This window comes from Emys orbicularis, chromosome 19 (assembly GCF_028017835.1).
Source record: "Emys orbicularis isolate rEmyOrb1 chromosome 19, rEmyOrb1.hap1, whole genome shotgun sequence".
In the NCBI taxonomy this organism is placed as follows: Eukaryota; Metazoa; Chordata; order Testudines; family Emydidae; genus Emys; species Emys orbicularis.
The window spans coordinates 3,123,911-3,145,692 of record NC_088701.1 but is presented as its reverse complement, the minus strand read 5'-3'; the positions used below and the strand labels follow the sequence as shown (position 1 = coordinate 3,145,692).

General features: G+C 62.9%; 1 protein-coding gene across 2 annotated transcripts; it reads left to right on the top strand.

Moving 5' to 3' along the window:
• The first annotated feature begins 1,430 nt into the window (after window positions 1–1,430).
• Window positions 1,431–21,756, top strand: HOOK2 (hook microtubule tethering protein 2). Of its 2 annotated transcripts, XM_065419305.1 has the most exons (23): window positions 1,431–1,506; window positions 5,231–5,316; window positions 5,725–5,797; window positions 6,255–6,305; window positions 6,824–6,956; window positions 7,454–7,521; window positions 7,799–7,861; window positions 8,040–8,120; window positions 10,898–11,046; window positions 11,551–11,691; window positions 12,516–12,717; window positions 12,911–13,021; window positions 13,229–13,316; window positions 15,382–15,451; window positions 16,230–16,367; window positions 16,561–16,648; window positions 17,453–17,458; window positions 18,882–18,916; window positions 19,105–19,187; window positions 19,481–19,584; window positions 20,094–20,201; window positions 21,294–21,365; window positions 21,589–21,756. In XM_065419305.1, the coding sequence occupies exons 1-23, from the start codon at window positions 1,462–1,464 to the stop codon at window positions 21,754–21,756; spliced, it is 2,163 nt and encodes a 720-aa protein (XP_065275377.1). In that variant the 5' UTR covers window positions 1,431–1,461. The 2 variants fall into 2 exon arrangements, with proteins under 2 accessions (XP_065275377.1, XP_065275376.1); XM_065419304.1 differs by lacking the exons at window positions 1,431–1,506; window positions 17,453–17,458 and having other exon boundaries at window positions 5,069–5,316.
• Window positions 21,757–21,782: the final 26 nt, after the last annotated feature.

Genomic DNA, 21,782 nt, shown 5'->3' with positions numbered 1-21,782 from the left:
TCTCCGAGAGGGACCCGCCGCCGAATTGCCACCGAACAGCCCAACGTGCCGCCCCTTCCCCTTGGCCGCCCCAAGCACCTGCTTGCTGGGCTGGTGTCTGGAGCCGGCCCTGGCTGGATGAATGGACTATAAGGTGGATAGAAAGCTGGCTAGATCGTCGGGCTCAATGGGTAGTGATCAATGGCTCCATGTCTAGTTGGCAGCCGGTTTCAAGTGGAGTGCCCCAGGGGTCGGTCCTGGGGCCGGTTTTGTTCAATATCTTCATTAATGATCTGGAGGATGGCGTGGACTGCACTCTCAGCAAGTTTGCAGATGACACTAAACTGGGAGGAGTGGTAGATACGCTGGAGGGTAGGGATAGGATACAGAGGGACCTAGACAAATTAGAGGATTGGGCCAAAAGAAACCTGATGAGGTTTAGCAAGGACAAGTGCAGAGTCCTGCACTTAGGACGGAAGAAACCCATTCACTGTTACAGACTAGGGACCGAATGGCTAGGAAGCAGTTCTGCAGAAAAGGACCTAGGGGTTACAGTGGATGAGAAGCTGGATATGAGTCAGCAGTGTGCCCTTGTTGCCAAGAAGGCTAACGGCATTTTGGGCTGTATTAGTAGGAGCATTGCCAGCAGATCGAGGGACGGGATCATTCCCCTCTATTTGACATTGGTGAGGCTTCATCTGGAGTACTGTGTCCAGTTTTGGGCCCCACACTACAAGAAGGATGTGGAAAAATTGGAAAGAGTCCAGCGGAGGGCAACAAAAATGATTAGGGGTCTGGAGCACATGACTTATGAGAAGAGGCTGAGGGAACTGGGACTGTTTAGTCTGCAGAAGAGAAGAATGAGGTGGGATTTAATAGCTGCTTTCAACTACCTGAAAGGGGGTTCCAAAGAGGATGGAGCTCGGCTGTTCTCAGTGGTGGCAGATGACAGAACAAGGAGCAATGGCCTCAAGTTGCAGTGGGGGAGGTTTAGGCTGGATATTAGGAAAAACTTTTTCACTAGGAGGGTGGTGAAGCACTGGAATGGGTTCCCTAGGGAGGTGGTGGAGTCTCCTTCTTTGGAGGTTTTTAAGGCCCGGCTTGACAAAGCCCTGGCTGGGATGATTTAGTTGGGGATTGGTCCTGCTTTGAGCAGGGGGTTGGACTAGATACCTCCTGAGGTCCCGTCCAGCCCTAATCTTCTATGATTCTATGATAAATAGTCCCCTCTAATGTCCAGCAAAGAGACCATAGAGAACAACCCTCCACGTCCCTAGAACGTCCTTTCGCCATAGAGACTCCCAGCCCAGCGCTACGCTAGAGCGCCGCCTGCCCGGGCTAAAGATGTCGGCTGTGGGCGGAGGGGACGACGTGTGCCAGGCGCGGTCGCTCTAGGCGGGAAGGGTCCCGGTGTCTATGGTGCTGGCGGACCGAGGCGCTCGGCGGCCGGATCGTGCCTGGCCCCGGGGGGCGGCCGGAGCCATGAGCGTGGACAAGGCCGAGCTGTGCGGCTCCCTGCTCACCTGGGTGAGGGGGCGCTGCTCCCTGGGCGGGCGGAGGAGGAGGAGGGTGTTGCCCCCAGGCGGGGGGGGACCCTTGGGGGGGGGGGAGAGGAGGATGTTGCCCCCAGGCGGGGGGGGACCCTTGGGCGGGGGGGGGGAGGAGGATGTTGCCCCCAGGCGGGGGGGGACCCTTGGGCGGGGGGGGGAGGAGGATGTTGCCCCCAGGCGGGGGGGGACCCTTGGGCGGGGGGGGGGGGGAGGAGGGTGTTGCCCCCAGGCGGGGGGGACCCTTGGGCGGGGGGGGGGAGAGGAGGGTGTTGCCCCCAGGCTGTGGGGGGGACCCCTGGGTGGGGGGGGAGGAGGGTGTTGGCCCCAGGCTGTGGGGGGGGGCGGCGTGCGAGGCGACTGGGCTGTGGGGGGGTAGGAGCTGGGAATGGGGGGCTGCCCCTGGTTATGGCTGTGTCCTTTCCATCAGTTGGGGGGGGCTAACCCTGGGCAGTTGCACCCCCCATTCCCCCCTTTTCCCCTGCCCTGGGTGCTGTGGGTCTGTACTGGCTGCCTCCATGAGCTGGGTCTCCTCCAGCCCCCTGCTCTCTGCTATGGGCAATGCCCCCCTACGCAGGCCCCCTCTTGTGCACAGGTTATACTCCTGTTTCCCCCCCCCCATCCACCTTGCCCCTCTGAGTGTCACAGCCAAGTTCCAGTCCTGTGGGGTGCCCCCCCCCCCGTGTAGGGTGAGGGGGGAGTCTGTATGCTCAACACCCCTCCCCCCAATCCCTCCAGACCCACACATCCCATTCCTCCCTTCAAGCCCTACTGTACCGCGCCCACAACCCGAGCGGCTGTGTTACATCAGGCCCCGTTACAGTGCTCCAGACCCATCAGTTTCCCCCCATGCCCCTCTCCCCCCAGCACCCTGGGGCACTGCCTGCTGATGTTCACAGCCTCGTGTGCACCTCGCTGGAGCAGGAGCTGCGAAGGGAGCACTGACCCAAGCAGGGACTGCCCCCCACCGTGTGACTCAGGCTCACCCCCAGGACTACGGGGCATTTTCTGGAGCGCAGGGCAGCAACTGGCTCGTCCGGAGATTGCTACCCAGGGAGCGCAGTGGGCTAGGAAGCTCTGTTGGGGCAGATCCGGGAGGGGAGGGGTTATGGGGTGGGGTGGGGTGAACAGGCTGAGAGGTCTGGCTGAAAACAGCCCAAGGCCCCAACAACTGATCCCTCCCGTCCCACCCCCCAGCGGGCGGAACGGGGAACTCAGCACAGGTCTGCAGGAAGCCACGGACTCTGGCGCTGTGAGCTTCCCCCCCGCAGCGGTGCCCTGGCTAATACCTCTGGTGGCACGACAAGCAGGGTGACTTGTACCAGAGAGAAATGGGGGGGGGGGGACAAGGCGGCCCAGCCTGACTATGATTACGCCGTTCCCGTGTCTCTGCCCAGCCCTGCCAGGGAGGATTATGGAGCTGGGAGATCAAAGCTGCCCCGGTCAAGTCCTATGTTTTGGGAAAACCCGGCCAGACCTGCTGGGGCGCTGGGAGATCCGGCCATGGGGACTCTGCCGCTGGGGCTTGTGTGTTCTGCGCTTCTCCCCCACCTTGGAGTCACGGATCCAGGGGTCAGGGCAGTACTTTTAAACGGTCCCTTGGCGCACCCCTGTCAGTGGGCCAGGCCCCCAAGGGGTCCCACGCTTCCTTCAGGGCGTGCCAGGGGGCCTGGGCTGCAGCCCTCCTGCAGACCTGTGCCGAGATAACACGTTCCACCTGCCAGTTCGGTCGTCTTACCGGGTCCTCCCCTGAGCTGGGGCGGCTCCAGCCAGACCCTTCCCAACCCCCTGGTACCGTCCCGGGCAGTTACACAGCACCAGTGCCTCCGGCTCTGCCCTGGAAGCAGCCTTTTAACGGCCCTCCCCGGTAGCACTCCCCGGGCGAGCCAGTCACTGCCCTGCACCTCGGTCATAAACCACTGCAGAAATGTCCTGTCGATGGTTAGCTCCTCGGCGCAGGGGGGGTCTGCTCCTGGCGGTGTGCTAGGAGCTGTACACATCACGCCCTGATCTCGGCCGCCATAATAACCCCGTTAACTAATGACCGCGCCGCAGCAGCAGGGCAGCTAATATGCCTGGGGCTGGGGGGAGTCTGGCTGTAGTGCTGGGTTGGGGAATGGGGTATGGCTCAGGGGGTGGGGGGTATGGTGCCTGTGCCCTCTAGGCTCTGATCTGGCCCCAGGGCAAGGGGGCTGGCTGGCTCACGGGGTCCGGAATGGGACACGGGGCCGTCCCCCTCCGGGGCATTGATTCTGAACTGTTGGGGGTGGGGAGACGACAGAAAATCACTCCAGCCGATGACCGCTCAGTGGCCCCTCTATGAAACGAGTTGCTGGGTCTCAGCCTGTCTCCAGGTGAGACAGGAACGCACGCTGAGAACCCCCCAGCGTGGCTGAAGTTCATGGGGGCGGGAGCTGCATAGGCCACCGTTGTGAGGCCGTGGGGGCACCAGAGACCTATAACTGCCCCTGGGCTGGAGGAGTGGGAGTGGGGGGGTCCTCTGGGGACGGGCTGGGGTGTGGGGGCAGGGGCGAGGGGGAGCCTGCAAAGGACTGTTAGATTATCTAGTCTGGCCCCCTGGAGATCACAGGAGCCCCGATGCTGCCTGGTTAAGTCTGTAGCCAGCCAGCTGGGGAGGGGGTGTTTTTTACCCCTTTCCGAAGTGGCGGGGAATGAAGGGGCCCTGCCCCCGTTTGCCCTGTGGCTTTGTAGCCTGATCTGCCCTCTGGGCCCCTGCTTGGCAGCTGAGTGCGGTGACTCAGCCAGCGGGCTCAGCTGTGGGGCTGGCTGGGAGCTTCGGGGGGGGGGGAGACACTGGAAGTTAGATCCCTCCAGCACCACCCCAAAGCGGGAGGGGGTCTCAGGGAAGCATCTGGAACAGGTGGCTAGAAACTGAAGCCGGGTCCCAGGCCGGAGTGGGGTCTCTCTTGGGGGTTGGGGGTAGGTTTAAGGGGGAACCTGCCACATGCAGAGGGAGGCAGGCGCTGGCTGGATTGAGCGTCCTGTCGCCGCCCAGATGGGAAATCCTACTCGGCTGCTGGGGGAGCGGCTGGTTCCTTCTTGGTTTGGGGTGCTGGCTTTCTGGGGGGCAGGGGGCGGATGGAGGGGAGGATTACAGCGCCTGGGTTAGTGGGGGAGGGTGGCTGGTCCCATCCCTTGGCCCAGCGTGATCTGGGGGAGGCTGTAACTCTGGGATCCTCCTTGCCTGTCTTGTGCAGTGTGCCGGAGAGGGTGGGTCTGTGCCCCCATGGCCGGGAAGGCCGGTTCTGGGGGGTAGGATGTGGGCACGACCGGCCCGCGGAGAGGGTGAGCGACTAGGATCTGGGTTCGTCTCTGGGTGACACCTGAGCCGGGCTATGGGGCCTTTCCCCTCTAGGGGGCACTGGCTCTGAACCTGCCCGAGGGCGGGGGTGCTGGCTGGCTGCCCTGGGAGTGGGGGAGTTCCTTGTGTCTCCCTCCAGCTTCTGCTGGGGTTGGACGTCCCGAACTGTCAGCCCCATAGACTGCCCCTGCTCTGGAGTGTTCCCCGGTGGGAGGGAGGGATGGTGACAAGCTGGCTCTGGCAGTATGAATCCAGAGGTCCCAGGTTCGATCCTCTGTGCTGGCCGCTTGCCTGGCGTGCGGGGTTACCCCTGCTGGGTCTCTGGGCGGCTTTTCCTGTCCCCCCAAATCTCACTGAGCCGCCTCTGTGTCCCCCTCCCCAGCTGCAGACCTTCGGCGTCCCGTCTCCGTGCCATACCTACCAGGATCTGACCAGCGGGGTCCCCATTGCCCAGGTCCTGCACAGGATGTAAGTACCGGCTTGCAGCCCCCAGAGACGGGAGGCGTCTAAAGCTAGAGTGGGTGGGGGAGGTGCTTGACTGGGGCTCATCCCTCTCTGACCAGCCTCGGAAGCGACTGGGCTTGGCTCTCTGGTGCTTTGGGCTCCCGGGGCAGGGGGGAGGGAGGGGGCGAGGATTTCGGAGCAAGGGTCCTGTAGGGAGGACAGTGGAGCTGATGGGAAGCCTGCCCCCACGTCCGCCCCCACCTCCTGCCCCTTGTCCCAGCAAGATTCCAGATCCCCGCCCTGGGCGTGGGCGGCCAGCAGGGAAACTGGATCCTGCCCCGAGGTGGCAGCTGCTCCAGTCGGGCCAGGAATTCCCCCCCCATTCCACGCCCCCCCCAATTCCACCCTGCCCTGCCCCTTCCTCCCTTTCAGAGACTCCTCTTGGTTCAACGAGGCCTGGCTGCTGCGGATCAAAGATGACACCAGCGACAACTGGAGGCTCAAGGTAACCGGCTCCCTTAAAATGGGGAGGGGGGGGAGTTTTAAACCATCTCTTCACCCCCACACACACACCCAATTGCGAAGGCCCTGGTGTCCTCTCAGGTAGGGCTGGGTGTGGACAGTCCCAGTCTGTTCACATTCCCCCAGGACTGTAGGATCTGGGGGGCAGGAAGTTGCCATGGGGTGGGGGAGCTGAAGCCCCTCCCCACTCTGCAACTTCCCAGCTGAGTGGTCCCATCCTCTTTGGGGGCTTGACTGCCCCCCACCCTGCTTACGAGCCAGCTGTGGTGCCCTCCCCAGGCCGAGCGCCGGTGTGCTCTGGGAGCTGCCTGAGCAGGGTGGTGGGTTCTCAGCGCTGCCCCCGGTGAGATCGGCGTCAGTCCAGCCGGGGGATGGGGGTGGGGGGGTCCTGTCTGGATCCGGTGCGTGCGGCAATAGAACCCTGCAACGCTCTCTTCCAGGTGAGCAACCTGAAAAAGATCCTGCAGAGCGTGCTGGAGTACTGCCAAGATGTGAGTGTCCCCCTCTCCGGAGAGGGAAGGGGGGTGGCGGCTATTAGGTGTCCTACGGTAGCACCTAGAGGGCCCCAGCTGAGATCAGCCCCCTGCCCTGCAGAGCTCATGGTCTAGAGTCCCACAGGACGGGAGGGGAAACTGAGGCACACAGGGACAGCGACTTGCCCAAGGTCCATGGCAGAGCCGGGACTAGAACCCAGGTGTCCTGATTCCTAGCCCATGCCCTGTGCACTAGACCACACTGCCCTTTCTGAGGGGGTGGGGGGAGACGGCCCCGTTCCAACGACCCCTGGATGGTGCCCTCACTCTCCCTGGATGTTACCCCAATAGGCCTGGCCCGGGGGGGCTCAGGTAGGTCAGCCTGGAAGCCACAGTCCGGTGGGTCTGTGCCCTGACCCCCTTGGGCGCCAGCTCGAGCAGGTAGGGAGGAGGGGCAGGGGGTGTCTGTGTGGGGGGCAGGGGGTGTCTCTGGGCTCCCCCCCCTGCCTCCCCAGAACCCTCCATCTCTCCCCCAGGTCTTGGGTCACCAGATCTCAGAGTGCCACCTGCCCGACGTCAACCTGATCGGGGAGTTCTCGGACACCTCGGAGCTGGGCAAGCTGCTGCAGCTGGTGCTGGGGTGTGCCATCAGCTGTGAGAAGAAGCAAGGTGTGAGACTGGGGGGCGGGGGGGGGCTTGGCTCGGCTCAGTGCGGGGGAGAGGCAGGCGGTTACTCCCTGCCCGGGGGGGGTGTCTCTCCATGTGCTCTGTTGCATGTGATTTTTGGAAGGTGGCATTCTGGGGTCCCCAAAAAGCGTGGCTAGTGCAGGGGAGGGGATCGAATCCCAGCTCCCCCCCTCCCCCCCCCCAAAAAAAATCCTTCCTCCCCGCCCCGCAGCACAGGGGATCCCTCTATGGAATTACCCTGGGGGCTACTGCTCTGTGCCTCCTGCCCTCAGCCCCACGGCGCCTGGCACAGAGGGCTCTGATGTGGGCATCTGTGCTGTGTGGGTTGGGTGCCCATGCTGCATGGGTCGGGGGCTGGCATCCGCACCCCCGGGATGGGGGTTGGCCCCCATGCTGTGCGGGGGTAGGGGGGTTCATGCTGAAGGGGGGGCAGGTGGAAGAGGGGCAGGGACTCAGCGGCTGCCCTCCCTCCGTCCCAGAGCACATCCAACAGATCATGACCTTGGAGGAGTCTGTCCAGCACGTGGTTATGGCGGCCATACAGGAGGTGAGCTGGGGCCGGCTGGGGTTGGGGGGGGGGGGGGCACAGTGGGGCTCTCTGGGGCCGGCTGGGTTCGGGGGGGGGGGGGGGGAGGCTCTCTGGGGCTGGCGCTCATGGGAATGAGACTGATGCCTTTGGTGCGCCACACTCCCGACCCGCAGCCCCTTACTCTCTCTCTCACACACCCCCAGTGCAAACCAGCACCATGGAGCCGCCGCCTGGCTCTGTGCTGGCCCATCTGTCAGCCACCTCCTGAACAGCCGTAACCTTTTCTCTCTTGCAGCTGATGACCAAGGACCCATTGGACACGTTGGCCTCCGAGACATACGGCAGCTTCGATAGCCAGGTACCGTGCCTCAGTTTCCCCACCTGTAAAAGAACGGAGAATTCTGGGCTGTGGCGTGACTTGCCAGGAGGGGAGGTGTGGAGCGTCTCTGGCTGATCCCCCGCAGGGTGGGAAAGGTGCCGGGCTGGGATCTGTCTGTGTGATCCCCCTTCTCTGACGTGGCCCCTCTGTCCTGCAGTCCCGGAAGTACTATTTCCTCAGCGAGGACCTGGAGGAACCGGACGACATGCGGCAGCGCTGCCAGGAACTGGAGCAACAGGTGGGCTCCTCGCCGGCCTGGCTCGGGGCTGGGGGGTGACTAGCCGGCTTCCAAAGGACCCCAGGCAACGCAGCTGTGTCTCGGCCCGGCCCAGAGCCTTGAGTCTCCAGCTCAAGCTGTAGGGGCTCCGGACATCCCCGGTTCGATCCCTGCTGCAGCAGCTGTCGTGTGGGTCCGAGGAACCCGCCCACCCCCTGATGGTCCCGTCTGCGCTCTCTGGGTGTCCCCTCCCCGGCTGGCTTGTGGTTGCAGCGTGTCCGCTCCGGGGCTGCGTGGTGTGTGGGCCTCTGCATCTTCCACCCCCCACCCCTTCCCAGTGGTGTAGCTCTGCTGCTGGGTATGTTTTGGGAGGGGTGGGGCGGGTTATTAGTCTGGTGAGGGATTCAGTCAGGACCCCTGCGTTCTCTGTACGGCTGGGGCCCTGTTGTGTTTGGTGCTGTACGTGCATTGAGCAGCTGTCCCTGCTCAATCTACGTAGCCGAGCAAAGGGTGGGGGGGGAACGGAAGGACTGTTCCCCCTGCTTCGGAGGGGGGAAACTGAGGTAGAGATGAAGCGACTCCAATAGGGAGGCGGTAGCAGAGCCAGGAATCGAACCCAGGCCTTCTGGTGGGGTGCCCTCAGCACAGATTGCCCGGCTGGGTCCTGTTGTTTGGCTCTGCCGCTGAGCGGCCGTGCAACCCTGGCCATCTCCCTGCCCCTCGGGGGTCCAACATGGCTACCCCAGAGCTAGGCGAGGCGTAGCAAGTGGCTGGAGAGACCCAGTATTAGCAGCAATACAGCGATCGGGCTCCTGTTTACCTCCACCCCCTAATGTGAGAACGGATCCGCAGTGATATGAAGGCAGCAAACTGAACGGGGGGCGGAGAAGGAAACCCAGCTCTGTGCTGTGTATGCCTCCTGCAGCAAGGAGTTCCCCAGGTAGCTGAGCCTCTGTAGCCATCCTAGCGATTCCTCAGCTGGGTGTGCGCATGGAGGGGGCGGGAAGAGTCTGACTCCAGAACGAAGAGGGCTCCTGGGTGGCTCTAAAGCCCCTGACACTGACCAGGTGGAGACGCGACACCAGGATAGATGGGGGAATCCTCGCTCCCCGGTTGCAGGGGGTCAGGGTGGGTTTCCGCTTCAGATGTCCATGTAGCAAGAGCCCCCCCCCACCTTGCGGTGTGAAGCACAGTGGTCCCCCAACCGCCCGCTCTCCATAAACCGCCCCCTTTGCTCCCGTAAGGTGCTAACGTAGCCCCGGAGACACGGTTCCCCTGCGGGAAGGTGAGTTCGCCGTTCGCCCCCCCCCCCCCTCCCTGCAATAACAGAGCTACTGACCAAGCTGTGCAGCCCGTCGCGTTCGTTTCCTCTGCATGAGCATGTGTGTCATGGAACTGCTGAATGTCAGCTGCTTAACACGGCCCTGGCCCGGCTCACTGACCTACTCACGTTCTTACAGAGCTCCTGATCAGCTCTCTGTTCTCCAGACTGTCTGCCCCTCTCCGCAAAGCCTGGGGGGCTCCCTGGGGGGTCGACGGCTCTACAAGCGTATTGCTGAATTATGGGGGTTCCAAGGAAGGGGACTAGAATTATCTGAGGCCTGGGAAAACTCTGTGGAAAGAGGGGGCTGCTCCTCAGTGATGAGCTGCAGTAAGGGGGCGCCGTGATAAATCGAATCTAAAATGACTGGGGTAGAGTAGTGAGGTGGAGAGCGTCTGTTCTCCCTTCTCCAGCAGCACCAGAGTGATGGGATGCTCAGGTTTGAATTGATGGCCTTCCAGTTTCGCAGATCAACAGAAAGATGCTCTTTCCCAGTCGTCGGCCTGTGGAACTCACTGCCACATGACGGCGTTGAGGCCACGAGCTATTCAGAAGAGGGGACTGGATGCTTGCGTGTCTAACAAGGGTAGCCAGGGTTAGACCAGCTAGTGCCACTGCTCCCTAGCTGTAGAGGACATCCAGTATCTGGGGTTCACCTACTCAAGGCGTGTGCCAGGCAGCCTGCCACGTCCTCTGCCCTGGGCTTGATCCCCTGGGGAGCGGTGACCCTGCCCTAAAAGGGTGGGAGTGCCTTGATTTTGTATCCCCATCCATTATTTTCACAAAGGGGTACAGCCCACCCCGACGCCTAGAGTCAAAGACCTAACTCAGATGCCAGGCTTAGGGGAGCTCTGACCCCCTTGGGAGAGCCGGTAACGGGGAACCTTATCTCTCTCCCCCCCCCCCCCCCCCCCCCCCCCCCCCCCCCGGAGTCTACTCCTGTGGGTGGGAGGCTGTGGTGTAAGTGTGGCCATAGACAGCCTGAATCCAGGATACCAGGAAGTGCGGGGGCACGCAGCCGAGTCCCGAGCCATCCCCCCGCGCTGGCAGGTATGACGCTTCTGGGTGCATCGGAGTGGGTCCGAGGGCCCCACTGTGGAGTGGAAGCTGCCCGGAATTCACCAATTCTGCATTGCAAAGGCCAATTCTGCACTGCTCAGAGTGGGGCCTAGGGGTTAGAGCTGGGGAGCCAGGACTCCTGGGTTCGATTCCCGGCTCTGGGAGGGGGAGTGGGGCCTAGGGGTTAGGGCTGGGAGCCAGGACTCCTGGGTTCCCTCCCCAGCTCTGACTGGTCTCGGAGGAGCCCTTTGTGTAGCCCCGCTCGCACTAGTGCACCGAGCATGGGGTGGGCAGAAGCAGCTGGCTCCGGGACACACCGAATCCAAAGGTTAGTGTGCTGAGGGGGGCCAACGGGTATCTCCTGGTCCCTGCCTGTCCCCACCGCCCGGGGGTTCTGACTCCCTCTCCCGGCCCGCAGATCTCCATGCTGGTGGAAGAGAAGAACACCCTGACCCTGGAGAACAAGACCCTGAAGGAGCAGAAGAACCGGCTGGAGTCAGATACCGGCAGCAAGAAGCTGCTGCTGCTGCAGGCTCAGATCACGCAGCTGCAGGAGGAGACCTTCAGGTGGGGGTGGAGGGGAGTGGGGCCTAGGGGTTAGAGCTGGGAGCCAGGACTCCTGGGTTTGGTTCCTGGCTCTGGGAGGGGAGTGGGGCCTAGGGGTTAGAGCTGGGAGCCAGGACTCCTGGGTTTGGTTCCCGGCTCTGGGAGGGGAGTGGGGCCTAGGGGTTAGAGCTGGGAGCCAGGACTCCTGGGTTTGGTTCCCGGCTCGGGGGGGGGGGGAGTGGGGCCTAGGGGTTAGAGCTGGGAGCCAGGACTCCTGGGTTTGGTTCCCGGCTCGGGGGGGGGGGGGGGAGTGGGGTCTAGTGGTTAGAGCAGGGGGGCTGGGAGCCAGGACTCCTGAGTTCTGTTCCTGGCTCTGGGAGGGGAGTGGGGCCTAGGGGTTAGAGCTGGGAGCCAGGACTCCTGGGTTCGGTTCCCGGTTCGGAGGGGGGGGGGGGAGTGGGGCCTAGGGGTTAGAGCAGGGGGGCTAGGTTTGGCGTCTCAGCTGGGGCTGCCCACCCCGTGCAGGCTGGAGAGCGGGAAGGAGGACTTCCGCACGCGCTGCGAGGAGCTGGAGAGGGCGGTGCAGGAGCTGCAGCATCGGAACGAGGAGCTGAGCAGCCTGGCCGAGGAGGCCCAGGCCCTGAAGGACGAGATGGACGTGCTGAGGTGAGAGCCCTGGTCTGATGGGATTCCCACCCCCCCACCTGCCCAGCAGATGGGTAACCAGAGCACCCTAAGACGGGGTGGGGGGTAACCCTCATGCCCCAGCGCAAGGGTCAGGCAGGAAGTCTCCCCCGGCGGGATTCTGACGCAATCGCACTGGTTAAGGGCATGTTGTTCTCTCCTCTTCTACTCCCTGTGTGTGTACAGAGCACTCCACGTTGAGGATAAGAGCCTACTACTGCTAGCTACCGGAGGAACTCCTCTAACTCCGGTGGGAGCAGCTGGGTTTCTGGTGCCAGGGAGTCTTGGTTGGATTCCCCGCTCACCAGATGGGGATAGAGGCACGGCTGGCCCACTGAGCAAGGCAGGACTCTGTGCCCTCGGGTTGGGTTTGCTGGCCTTGGGCCCAGCAGCTGTTCAAACCACCCACGCTCTGGGTGTCCCTAAATCTCTGGGACAGGGGACGGAGCACAGCACCTCAGAATCGCTCTGCTCTCTTCATTCCCTCTAAAGCGTCTGGTGCCGGCCGTTGTCGGGAGACAGGCTACCGGGCTAGATGGGCCATTGGTCTGACCCAGTGTGGCCCTTCTCCCTGGAGTGGAGAGCGTGTCGGGGTCCTTCCAGGACTCCTGGCGCTAGGGGAGGGGGGCTGGGGTCCAGTGGGTTACAGTGGGGGGCTGAGCTGGGAGCCAGGGCTCAGCGGATTCTTCCCCTGGCCCACTCCCAATAACCCGGTGATCTGCGGCAGCCACAGAGGGGCTAGAACTTGCATGTACACTGCGTGCCGGGCCCCCGGCTGACGGCCGAGCTCCTCCCGCCCCTGGCAGGCACTCCTCGGACAAGGTGGGCAAGCTGGAGGCCGCGGTGGACGCCTACAAGAAGAAGCTGGAGGACCTGGGCGACCTGCGGCGGCAGGTGCGGCTGCTGGAGGAGCGGAACACGGTCTATATGCAGCGCACCTGCGAGCTGGAGGAGGAGTTGCGCAAAGCCAACGCCGTCCGCTCCCAGCTGGAGACCCACAAGAGACAGGTGGGTGGCGCGGCTGGGGTCCCCTGGGTGGAGTGGGGGGGCCTGGTGTCTCCAGCAGAGGTTCTCCCCTTCCCCACTTCTCTGCGGGGTGCGAGGGGGCTTCCCTCATCTGCTGGCGTCCCATCCGGGGGGGCGCCTTGGTCTGCACCCAGGAGCAGCGGCTGCATCGAACCCCGTCCCTGTCGCCCCACAGGTGCGCGAGCTGCACGGCAAACACTCGGAGGAGGCCTTGAAGGCTGAGAAGTGGCAGTTTGAGTTCAGGAACCTCAAGGAGAAGTTCGAGGCGCTGGTGAAGGAGAAGGAAGTGAGGCGGGATCTAGTGGCTAAAGGGGGAGACCGGGGGCGGGGGGCTGGGAGTTGGAATTCCCGGGTATCCCCAGCTCCGGGGGGGGAGTGGTACATAGTGGTTAGAGCCGCCCGGGCAGGGCGAGTCCTAGGTTTGGGAGCGAGGCGATCCTGCTCTCCACCTGGGTGAAGGGTTCTGCTGACCCCCAGCTGCTCCCCCCCGCAGCGCCTGATTGAGGAGCGGCACTCCCTCCGCGAGGCCAACGAGGAGCTGAGATGCGCCCAAGTGCAGCAGACGTGCCTGAGCCAAGCAGGTGGGTGCAGCCATGTTGGAATAGGAACCATCTGGGGCTGTGGGGGGGACTTGGAGGCGGGAGTAGCAGCTGCATCTGCTGCTGCAATTGCCCCTCTCCTGCCTGGCCTGAAGCAGGGAGAGGACAGACTTCAGCGCTGAAACGTAACGACGGTTAGCGCCAACACCTTAACGAGATGTCGGTTCGCGCCTCTCGGGGCTGGTTCAGGCTCTCTGCAGACTCAGGCAGCCATCCCTGCACTGGGGCGTCTTCAGGCTTCCCTTGAAGCCATAAGTGCTGGGAAGTCGCCTCTGTTTGGGGGGGGGGGGGGCTCAGACTTTTGGGGATCTGACTCATGCCACCATGGGTTTGACTTTTCCGAGGTGCTGAGCGCCCACAACCACGTGATGCTTAAAAAGCTGTAAAACCTCTTGCTCTAACTGCAGCTCAAACCGAACCCGCTGTCCCAGGGACTCGCTGTAATTCAGAGCCCTTACAAACAGGCCCAGAGCTGGAGACGCAGCTACCAGCACCGGGCTGGTCTAGCCTCAGGCAATTAGCTGAGATCAGGAATAAAGCCAAGGACAGTCAAGGCCTTGATTAGAAGCTGCGTTTCCACGTGACTCAGCTCCACACCCTAGGCCAGGAATCTGCACCTCCAACAAGCCGAGAACCTCGTGGTTTGGTTTGGTTTTTCTTCCTCCTTGACTACAAGCTGCATTGTCAGCCACAATCTCACAGCAACTTATCAGCTGATGGAAGGTGGGCGGTAACCAGCAGGGCACATCCACCTCCATTCGCCTTAGCATGGCCTGTTCGCGCTGGGAACTGCCAGTTCGTCGGCTGGGTGTGAGGGCCTGGAGAATGGAATTCGATCCGGCTCCTTGTTGGAAGTGTCTGTTGTGGGGCTGGTCACAATTTTTTTTTTTTTTTTTTTTTTTTTTTTTTTGGTGGAGAAGGGGAGTTTGGGCGGACATGCACCTGCTTTCCGTGGGAAAATTGTTTTTCAGCCAAAAGAGGTGGATTGGCTGTGCCACCGCCATGGTGCCTTGTGGGAGTTGAAGTTTGGTTTCCTCAGGTCCTCATATCCTCTATGGGCCGAGCTCCTTGGTGGCACTACATTTCCCATGATGCACCCACCTGCCCTCTCCGTGAGGCAAGATCAAGGTGCATCATGGGAGAGTGGGCCAGCTGTGGAACCTGGCCCAAACTGAAGAATGAGGACCTGTAGGTATAGTTCTGTTTCCTTATTTTCCTCCATGGGCTGGGCTCCCCAGGCAGCCTACTTCTCCCATGATGCACCACGGCCTCACCTCATGGGGGCAGGTGGGGGACATGCAGTCCCATCAGGGAGCCTGGCCTGAATGGTAGAACAAGACACCTGAACTACAACTCCCATGAGGCATTGCAGTGGCACTTCTCAATCTGAAATATTTTGGCCAAAACCCCTGAAATCTTTAATCTATTTTAGTTAAAACTCTCCCCCCGCCCCCCCCCCCATTTTCTGACCAACTCTAATTCATTGGTTATTTTTTAACTGATGCAGAATCTGTGGAACTCATTGCCACAAGATATTGAATCCAAGAACTTGGGTAGTGTGGGGAAGAGAGCATGCACCCTTATAGGCTATTACACAAACTGTATCCCGTTCCTAAGCGAGCCCCCACCCATGCTACTGCACATAAACTAACTTGGGGGAGGGGGGACACTAGGAAAGAGACCCCGCCCCACATAAGCAAGATATTCATAGCTCTCCGCTGGGGGAGTTCCTTTCCTCCCTGGCCGCTGTTGCAGATAATGGTCGGCCATGACCTGGGCTCAACTTTCTCCCACTGAACGGGGGGCGTTGTTCCAGCTCCGTCAATGGCGTGAACGCCGTCAGAAATCTCTGCCTATGCCACGAGCCCAGAGCAGGAGGCTGCCGGTTGTGACCCTAGCCTGGGATCTCCGCGTTCCTAGTCCTGGCCGGGGGCAGAGGAGAATTTCCCCCCACCCCCGTGCTTGGGGCTAGTAGAGATCTGCCAAGTCAGGGCTGGTCCCTGCTCCTCCATATAACCCCCACACACACATACCCTTCCTCTTGCAGATGCCTTGCTGGATGGAGCCTCTTCTCCCATGGACAACCTGGCCGCTGAGATCTTGCCGACTGAACTCAAGTAGGCTCCCACTCTGCAACTGTCGGGCTAGAGGGGTGTGGTTGTGTTGGCACTTCTAGGCCACCGTACCCGGGGGAGGATGGGGGGTTCCTGTCAAGCCCTTGGTGTGTTGTTTGCAGAATCTCGCTTGTCCCCTTTGGGGGGAGGGTCTCTGCTGCCGACCTTCAGGCGCATGAGCTGTTCCCAGCTGTCTGCGCAGCCGGGAGCGAAGGGGTTAAATTCCTCGGGGCGGTGACTTTTTGGGCTGGAGGGGGGCACGATCCCGGGCAGGTAGCTGCACAGCCGGGCTGCCTGGTGCCCTGCAGCAGGGAGGGTAACTCCTAGCGCCCCGGCAGGGGGGCAAGCGTTGGCTCTTAGCACGGCTGCACCTCCCACCTTAGCGAGGGGTCTCCCAGCCTGCCCCAGGGCCGGCTGTGAAGAGCCACGTGCATCCCCCACCCGGGCCATCTGCCGCCCCCCTGGTTGCTGGGGCGTCCCCAAGCCTCTGCCCGGGCTGGCTGAATTAGCTGCTGCAGAGGCCTGTGAGTAGCCAAAGGGTGGCTTGTAGATGCCCCAATGACAAGCCGCAGCCCCTGGGGGACTACAGGTTCCAGCATGCAATGCTGCAGCTCAAGCCAAGCCGCTGATTGGTTCTTGGGTTGAGACCCAGTGTTGCATGCTGGGACTTGTGGTCCCCCAGGGACGGCACCCGCACCCCAGGCTGCGGCAGGGGCATTGGCTGGAAGGCTGGCTGGGGGGCCCCTAGGCCGTCTGACCTCCCCCCTCTCCCCAACCCCAGGGAGACCATCGTGCGCCTGCAGCACGAGAACAAGATGCTGTGTGTGCAGGAGGCGACGTACCGGGAGCAGCTGGCCGAGCTGCAGGGGCAGCTGGAGGAATCCAAGCGCACCAAGAACCGGCTGGAGACCCAGCAGAGGTAACAGGCAGGGGGGCAAGGGGGAGCTGCTGATCTAGGGAGGCTGAGACCTCCCCTAAACTTCTCACCTGAGAGGCCCCGGCTGCCCCCAGCCAGCTAAAGGGGTGGGAACCTCAGCCCATGGAGGGTCCCGGTCATGCCATCCACTGCCCCTGCTCCGCTAGCCTCCCCTCCCTTCTTCCTCCCTTTCCAGGTTGCACCAGCAGCAGATCTTGGAGCTGAAGGCCCAGGTGGAGGAGCTTCAGAAGGCCCTGCAGGAGCAGGGCACCAAGGCGGAGGATGTGAGTCTGGCCGAGGACGGGCTGTACATGGTTTTCCCCGACCTCTGCCCCGTCGCCCTGCAGCCCTGAGCCGGCTCCTGGGAGCAGATTCTGGACTGGCAGTGCCAGGCCACGCACCGTGCCGCAGAGCAGAAAGATTCCCTCTCCTGTGACTGATCGGTTTTTGTCCCCCTTGATCCATCCCTTTCCCATGCCGAAGCCACAAGAGCGGCTAACGGCTCGTTCTGCTCAGCCTGGCGTATGCGGGCATGGCACGGGCACCGTGGCAGGGCCCCTGGGGCTACACCCCTCCCCCGCGGGCGCCCAGCTGAACATGAGAACTTGGAATAAGGTCTCCTGCGTTTCTTCCACCCTGGCGAGAGGCTGCCGGGTGGCCGAGTGCACCTGCGGTAGCTTTGCCACCCGATGCATTGGCTTTGGGGGGTGGGGGAAGGGCTGCCCTTGGGTTTGAGCGGCTGGGCGTGGTCAGCCCCACAGCACTGTTTGGGGGGGGGGAGGGGGGGCTGGAGATCTGTGCATGATGGGGGAGGAGGCGGCTGGAATGGGGTCCAGTCTCCCCTGATTTCTCGTTCTTGGGAAGGGAACTCCCTGTACTCGGGATCCCCTGTGGGGGGGATGGGAGCCCACTCGCTGCTATCCTCCGGCCGCCTCCTCCCCAGGTGCTGCTGCCTCTGTGTGTGAAATCGTCCAAGCAATCTCGTGTGCCCCCCGCACCCCAACTCTGTGCCGTGATCACGCTAACACCTCTCTCTCTTCCCCCACCCCTCTCTGTCTCACTGGCTGATTGTCCCCCTACCCCTCCAGGCCATTGTAAGTACCGACCGGCCCCTCGTTCAAATCCACCTTGCTTCTCCGTGCTCCTTTCCTATGGCTTGGGTGAGGGGATGGCGAGTTTGGGGGCCCAACCCACGACACCTGCTCTCCGGGGTGGATACCCAGCCCTTCCTGAGAGTGGGGGACTGGGCGGTTTAGAAGGGGTCTTGAGTTGGGGGACTCCCAAAAATACTGCTAGTTGCTGTTGGAAATCTTGGCTGTTACTCATAGCCTGTTACTGCTGCTTAATTCGCTTCCTGGCTTATTAACCTCCCTGGGAGAGATTCGTGTATTGCACCGAGCTGTATATCGAAAGAGAGAGTGCAGAATATCCTCTGCCTCCAGCCCGTTTGGCTACCCAGCGGCCTCCGCAGGGAGCCGTATTACAAGCCCTGGATTTAGACATAGGCTGGGCAGAACTCTCTCCTCCTTTTTTATTAATTTCAATTTTTTTTTTATCCATTTCACTTTTCGCAGTTGCGGGAAACGCGGCGAGGGGTCGGACCGATTGCGGACGTTGTGATTCGCAAAGCGAAAGCTCGAGAACACAACTTGTCCACAGATCCCCCAGTAAATCTCCTCCAATCCCAGTCTGACAAGCTCTCACGCCGCGTTTCTCGTGCTTGGCCTGTCAGTACATTGGGGATGATCTCTGGCGGGATTTCCTCGTTGGGGGCGGGATGTACGGTGAATTTGACGTTGACCGGCACAAAATCGACTCCTTCCAGGCCTAGCTATAAATGGAGACACTTGTTGTAAACAGCAGCCCAGAAAATCGCAGCTTGTGTCTTGTCTAGACGGAGCTAAGCTCGTGATTTGAACAGCCAGGTCCTAGCTCCGTCACAGCCGCCCCCCTGGTTACGTCTGGCTGCCGGCTGCTGCAAACTGGCTTTAAGATGCTCTTTCGACGGTTGGCATCTAAACCCCTGTTTTTTTGCGCTGGCTCAATCAACGTAAAATCGCTTCTGCTCTGTCAGGCCCGGGGTGGGGACAGCGTCGAGGGGCTTGATCCTGGCTTGTGACGGTGGCTATGCGTGGCCCTGGCTTCCCCTGCAGCGTGGAGCGTCAGAGGCTGATCCCAGTCACTCCAGGAGCCCCGCGGGCGTCCGCAGCGCCGGGATGCTGGGGTTCAGAGCAGGAAGGGCCGGATTTTCCCCCCGGGTGGTGTCGGCTGGCCCACGTCCTCTGGTGCCGATGGAGCCGCCCCCGCCCCTGGTCTGGGAGAGCTGAGCAGGGGTGGGGGAGGGCCCAGCTGGTGACCCCGAGACGCTGGAGGCGCCGTCTCCGGCTCAGCCCCCCCTGAAGCTCTCCGGAGGAGGGAGGGGCCGTGAACGCTAGGGCCCGGCGGCCGTGGCAGCCCCCTCGGAAGTTGCGCGGTCTGGGCTCTCGATCTTCACCCTCCCCTCCTCTTCCTCCCTAGTCTTGCCTGCTGAAGAGGAAGCTGGAAGAGCATCTGTGAGTACCTGGGGGGCGGGGCCTTCAGGGTGTCGGGATGGTGAGCTGTCCACAGGGGGGGGCTGGGGTGGGTGTCCCGGGGGTGGGTGGGGGGGGTCTAGCAGGGGCAAGGTATCCGGGCTGAGAGGCGGATCTGGGGGGAGGGGGGCGCTGGGCACCTGACAGCCCATGTCTCCTCCCCGCCCCAGGGAGAAGCTGCACCAGGCCCACTCAGAACTGCAGAAGAAGCGGGAGGACATCGAGGACTTGGAGCCCAAAGTGGACAGCACGAGTATGGGGGCTGGGGGGGAGGGGCGGACGCACGGGGAGGGGGAGGGGGAGGCGGAGGCTCCGGTACAGACTGGGGGGTGGAGAGGGGGATCTGGTCGGGCTGGCCCCTCGGACGCTCCCCCGCCCACCCCGCGCCCTGTCTGCGGCGTGTCCCTAGCGGGTGAAGCTCCTGGCAGCAGCGCGGGACTGGGAGCCAGGCGCTCCGGGGGGGGCTCTGTGCCTCTGTTTCCCCGCGTGGGGGTGGAAGGATGCTCCTCTGGGCCCCCTCCTGACGCCGCCCCTCCCTTCCCCCAGCCGCCAGGAAGATCAACGAGCTGCAGCAGTGTCTGAAGAAGAAGGACGAGGACATGAGGGCCATGGAGGAGCGCTACAAGCGCTACATGGACAAGGCCTGCACGGTGAGCCCCGGGCTGGGGCGGGGGCTAGTGGGCTGGGGCGGGGCAGAGCCCCGGGCTGGGGCAGGGGCTAGTGGGGTGGGGAGCGGCAGGGCTAATGGGCTGGGGCGAGGCTAGTGGGGTGGGGAGCGGCGGGGCTAATGGGCTGGGGCGGGGCTAACAGGCTAGTGTCTGGGGTGGGGCTAGTGGGCTGGGCTGGGGCAGGGCTAGTGGGCTGGAGAGGGGTGGAGCCCTGGGCTGGGGACGGGCTGCGGCAGCTCCATTCCTTGGGTTGCTCCCGAGTGGCCCAAGCCATGGACGGGCTGCAGGGCTGGGCCCTGTCACCCCACAGCCACTGGGGCCAGGCTCCCTGTACCTCCCCACAAGGGGTGTTGCTCTGGGGGGGGGGGGGCCCTCTGAGTAGCACTGACACCCACAGCAGGTGTCCTGCCCCGGGGGGGAGGGGTCTCCCATGGGATGGGGGCAGGGGGATGTCCCCGGTAACACCCCCGACTGTATCCCCTCCATTCCAGGTCATTAAGACATTGCACCCCAAGCAGCCGCCATCCAAGACACCCCCTGAGATCCAGGCCTTAAAGAACCAGCTGCAGGAGAAGGAGGTGAAGATCCATCACCTGGAGGTGAGGCCTTGCCACCAGGGTGGGGGAGTAACTAACCTGGGGGCCCCCTGCCCCGGAGCCCTTCTTGGCTGTGCCGGAGGGTGCTGCACTGTGGGGTTAGTTGCCTTCCTTCCTGGGACAGGGGAGGACAGAACTGCCTCCGCTGCCCTCACCACTCCTGTAGCTCTGTATCGCGATGATGGCTGGAATCCAGTCTCATGCTTCAGGGCTTCAGCGGTCATCTGCAGGGGTCAGGAAGGAAACCCCCACCCCTGCCAGGCACATCTGTGTTGTTTGTGGGGGGGTGGGGGGGGAGAAGGGTTGCCTTCCTCTGAAGCATCAGGGTTTGGCCACAGTTGGAGACTGGTCACCGGTCCGAAGGGGCCAGAAAATCCACTGCCTGGGTGTGGGGTCACCCTCTCTGCAGCACGGGGCACCTGCGGGGGTCATCTGGGCGTGTCTAATCTGTTCCCTGGCACTGGTGGCACCTGCCCGTGGCACCCCCCATTCCGGCTGCTGAGGCTGGGTTACTTTGGTCTCATCCCAGTTGCTGGGCTCGCTGGGCCAGCCAGGAGGTCAGACTGGATGATGTGTGGAGGGTCTGGGTCGTGCCAGCTGCTGGCCCCAGCCCGCTGCCCTGGAAGGACCCTCTGGAGCCTGGGTGGGGCAGCGCGGGGCTCCGTTGGCGAGAGAGGCAGCCAGCAAGTTGGGGGGGGGGGGGTGCACTCCCCGGCCCACTAGTAGCTGGGCTGAGCCCGCCTGGCCGGAGGGAGGGACCCAGTCCCAGGCAGGGGGGTACCTGTGGCCGTGACCAAGTGCCTTGAACCAGCTGCTGGATTATTCAGGCAGCCTGGGTTAGGGACTAGAAGGGGAAGCCAAGGGACCCCCCCCCCCCCCGCCCCCATTGCAGCTTCCTGCCCTCCCAAGGTCTGAGCTTCCCCCAGGCCTGGCCCTGAGCCGAAGGCTGCAGGAGGCCCCCATGTGGCCTCTGGGACCCAAAGCCGGGGGGGGTGCCCCATATGCCCAGCCTGAGCCCCAGGGGCCAGCCTGGCTCTGCCTCCCCCACTAACCTCCCCCCATTTCTTCCCCGCCCGCCCCCCCCCCCCCCCCCAGACCAACTTGGAGAAAACGAGATCCCAGCGGGAGCAGGAAGAGAAGCTGATCATCAGTGCCTGGTACAACACGGTGAGCGCAGGGGGCGTGCCAGGCTGCCGGGAGGGGTGGGGGGGCTGGTGCCAGCCTAATCCCACAGCACCTTGGCTGGCCCAGACCCGCTGAGGTGAGCGCTGGCGCCGGGTCGGTGCCCAGCAACCCATGGCTCCTGCTGGTGGGAGCTGAGCTCTGTGCCAGGCAGTGCCCAGGGGCTGTCCCTCTGCCCCCCTCGCTGACCTCCCCCCTCCCGTTGCAGGGCATGGCGCTCCACCAGCAAGCCACGGAGCAGCGATCGGCCTCCTCCAGCAGTGCCCAGTCCTTCCTGGCCCAGCAGCGCCAGGCCACCAACGCCCGCAGGGGGCATCTGGGCCGGACCCAGCCCCTGCTGGCCAAGTATGGAGACAAGCCCCCCCAGCTGCACTGACCGGAGCCCCTCCCACTCCTACCTTC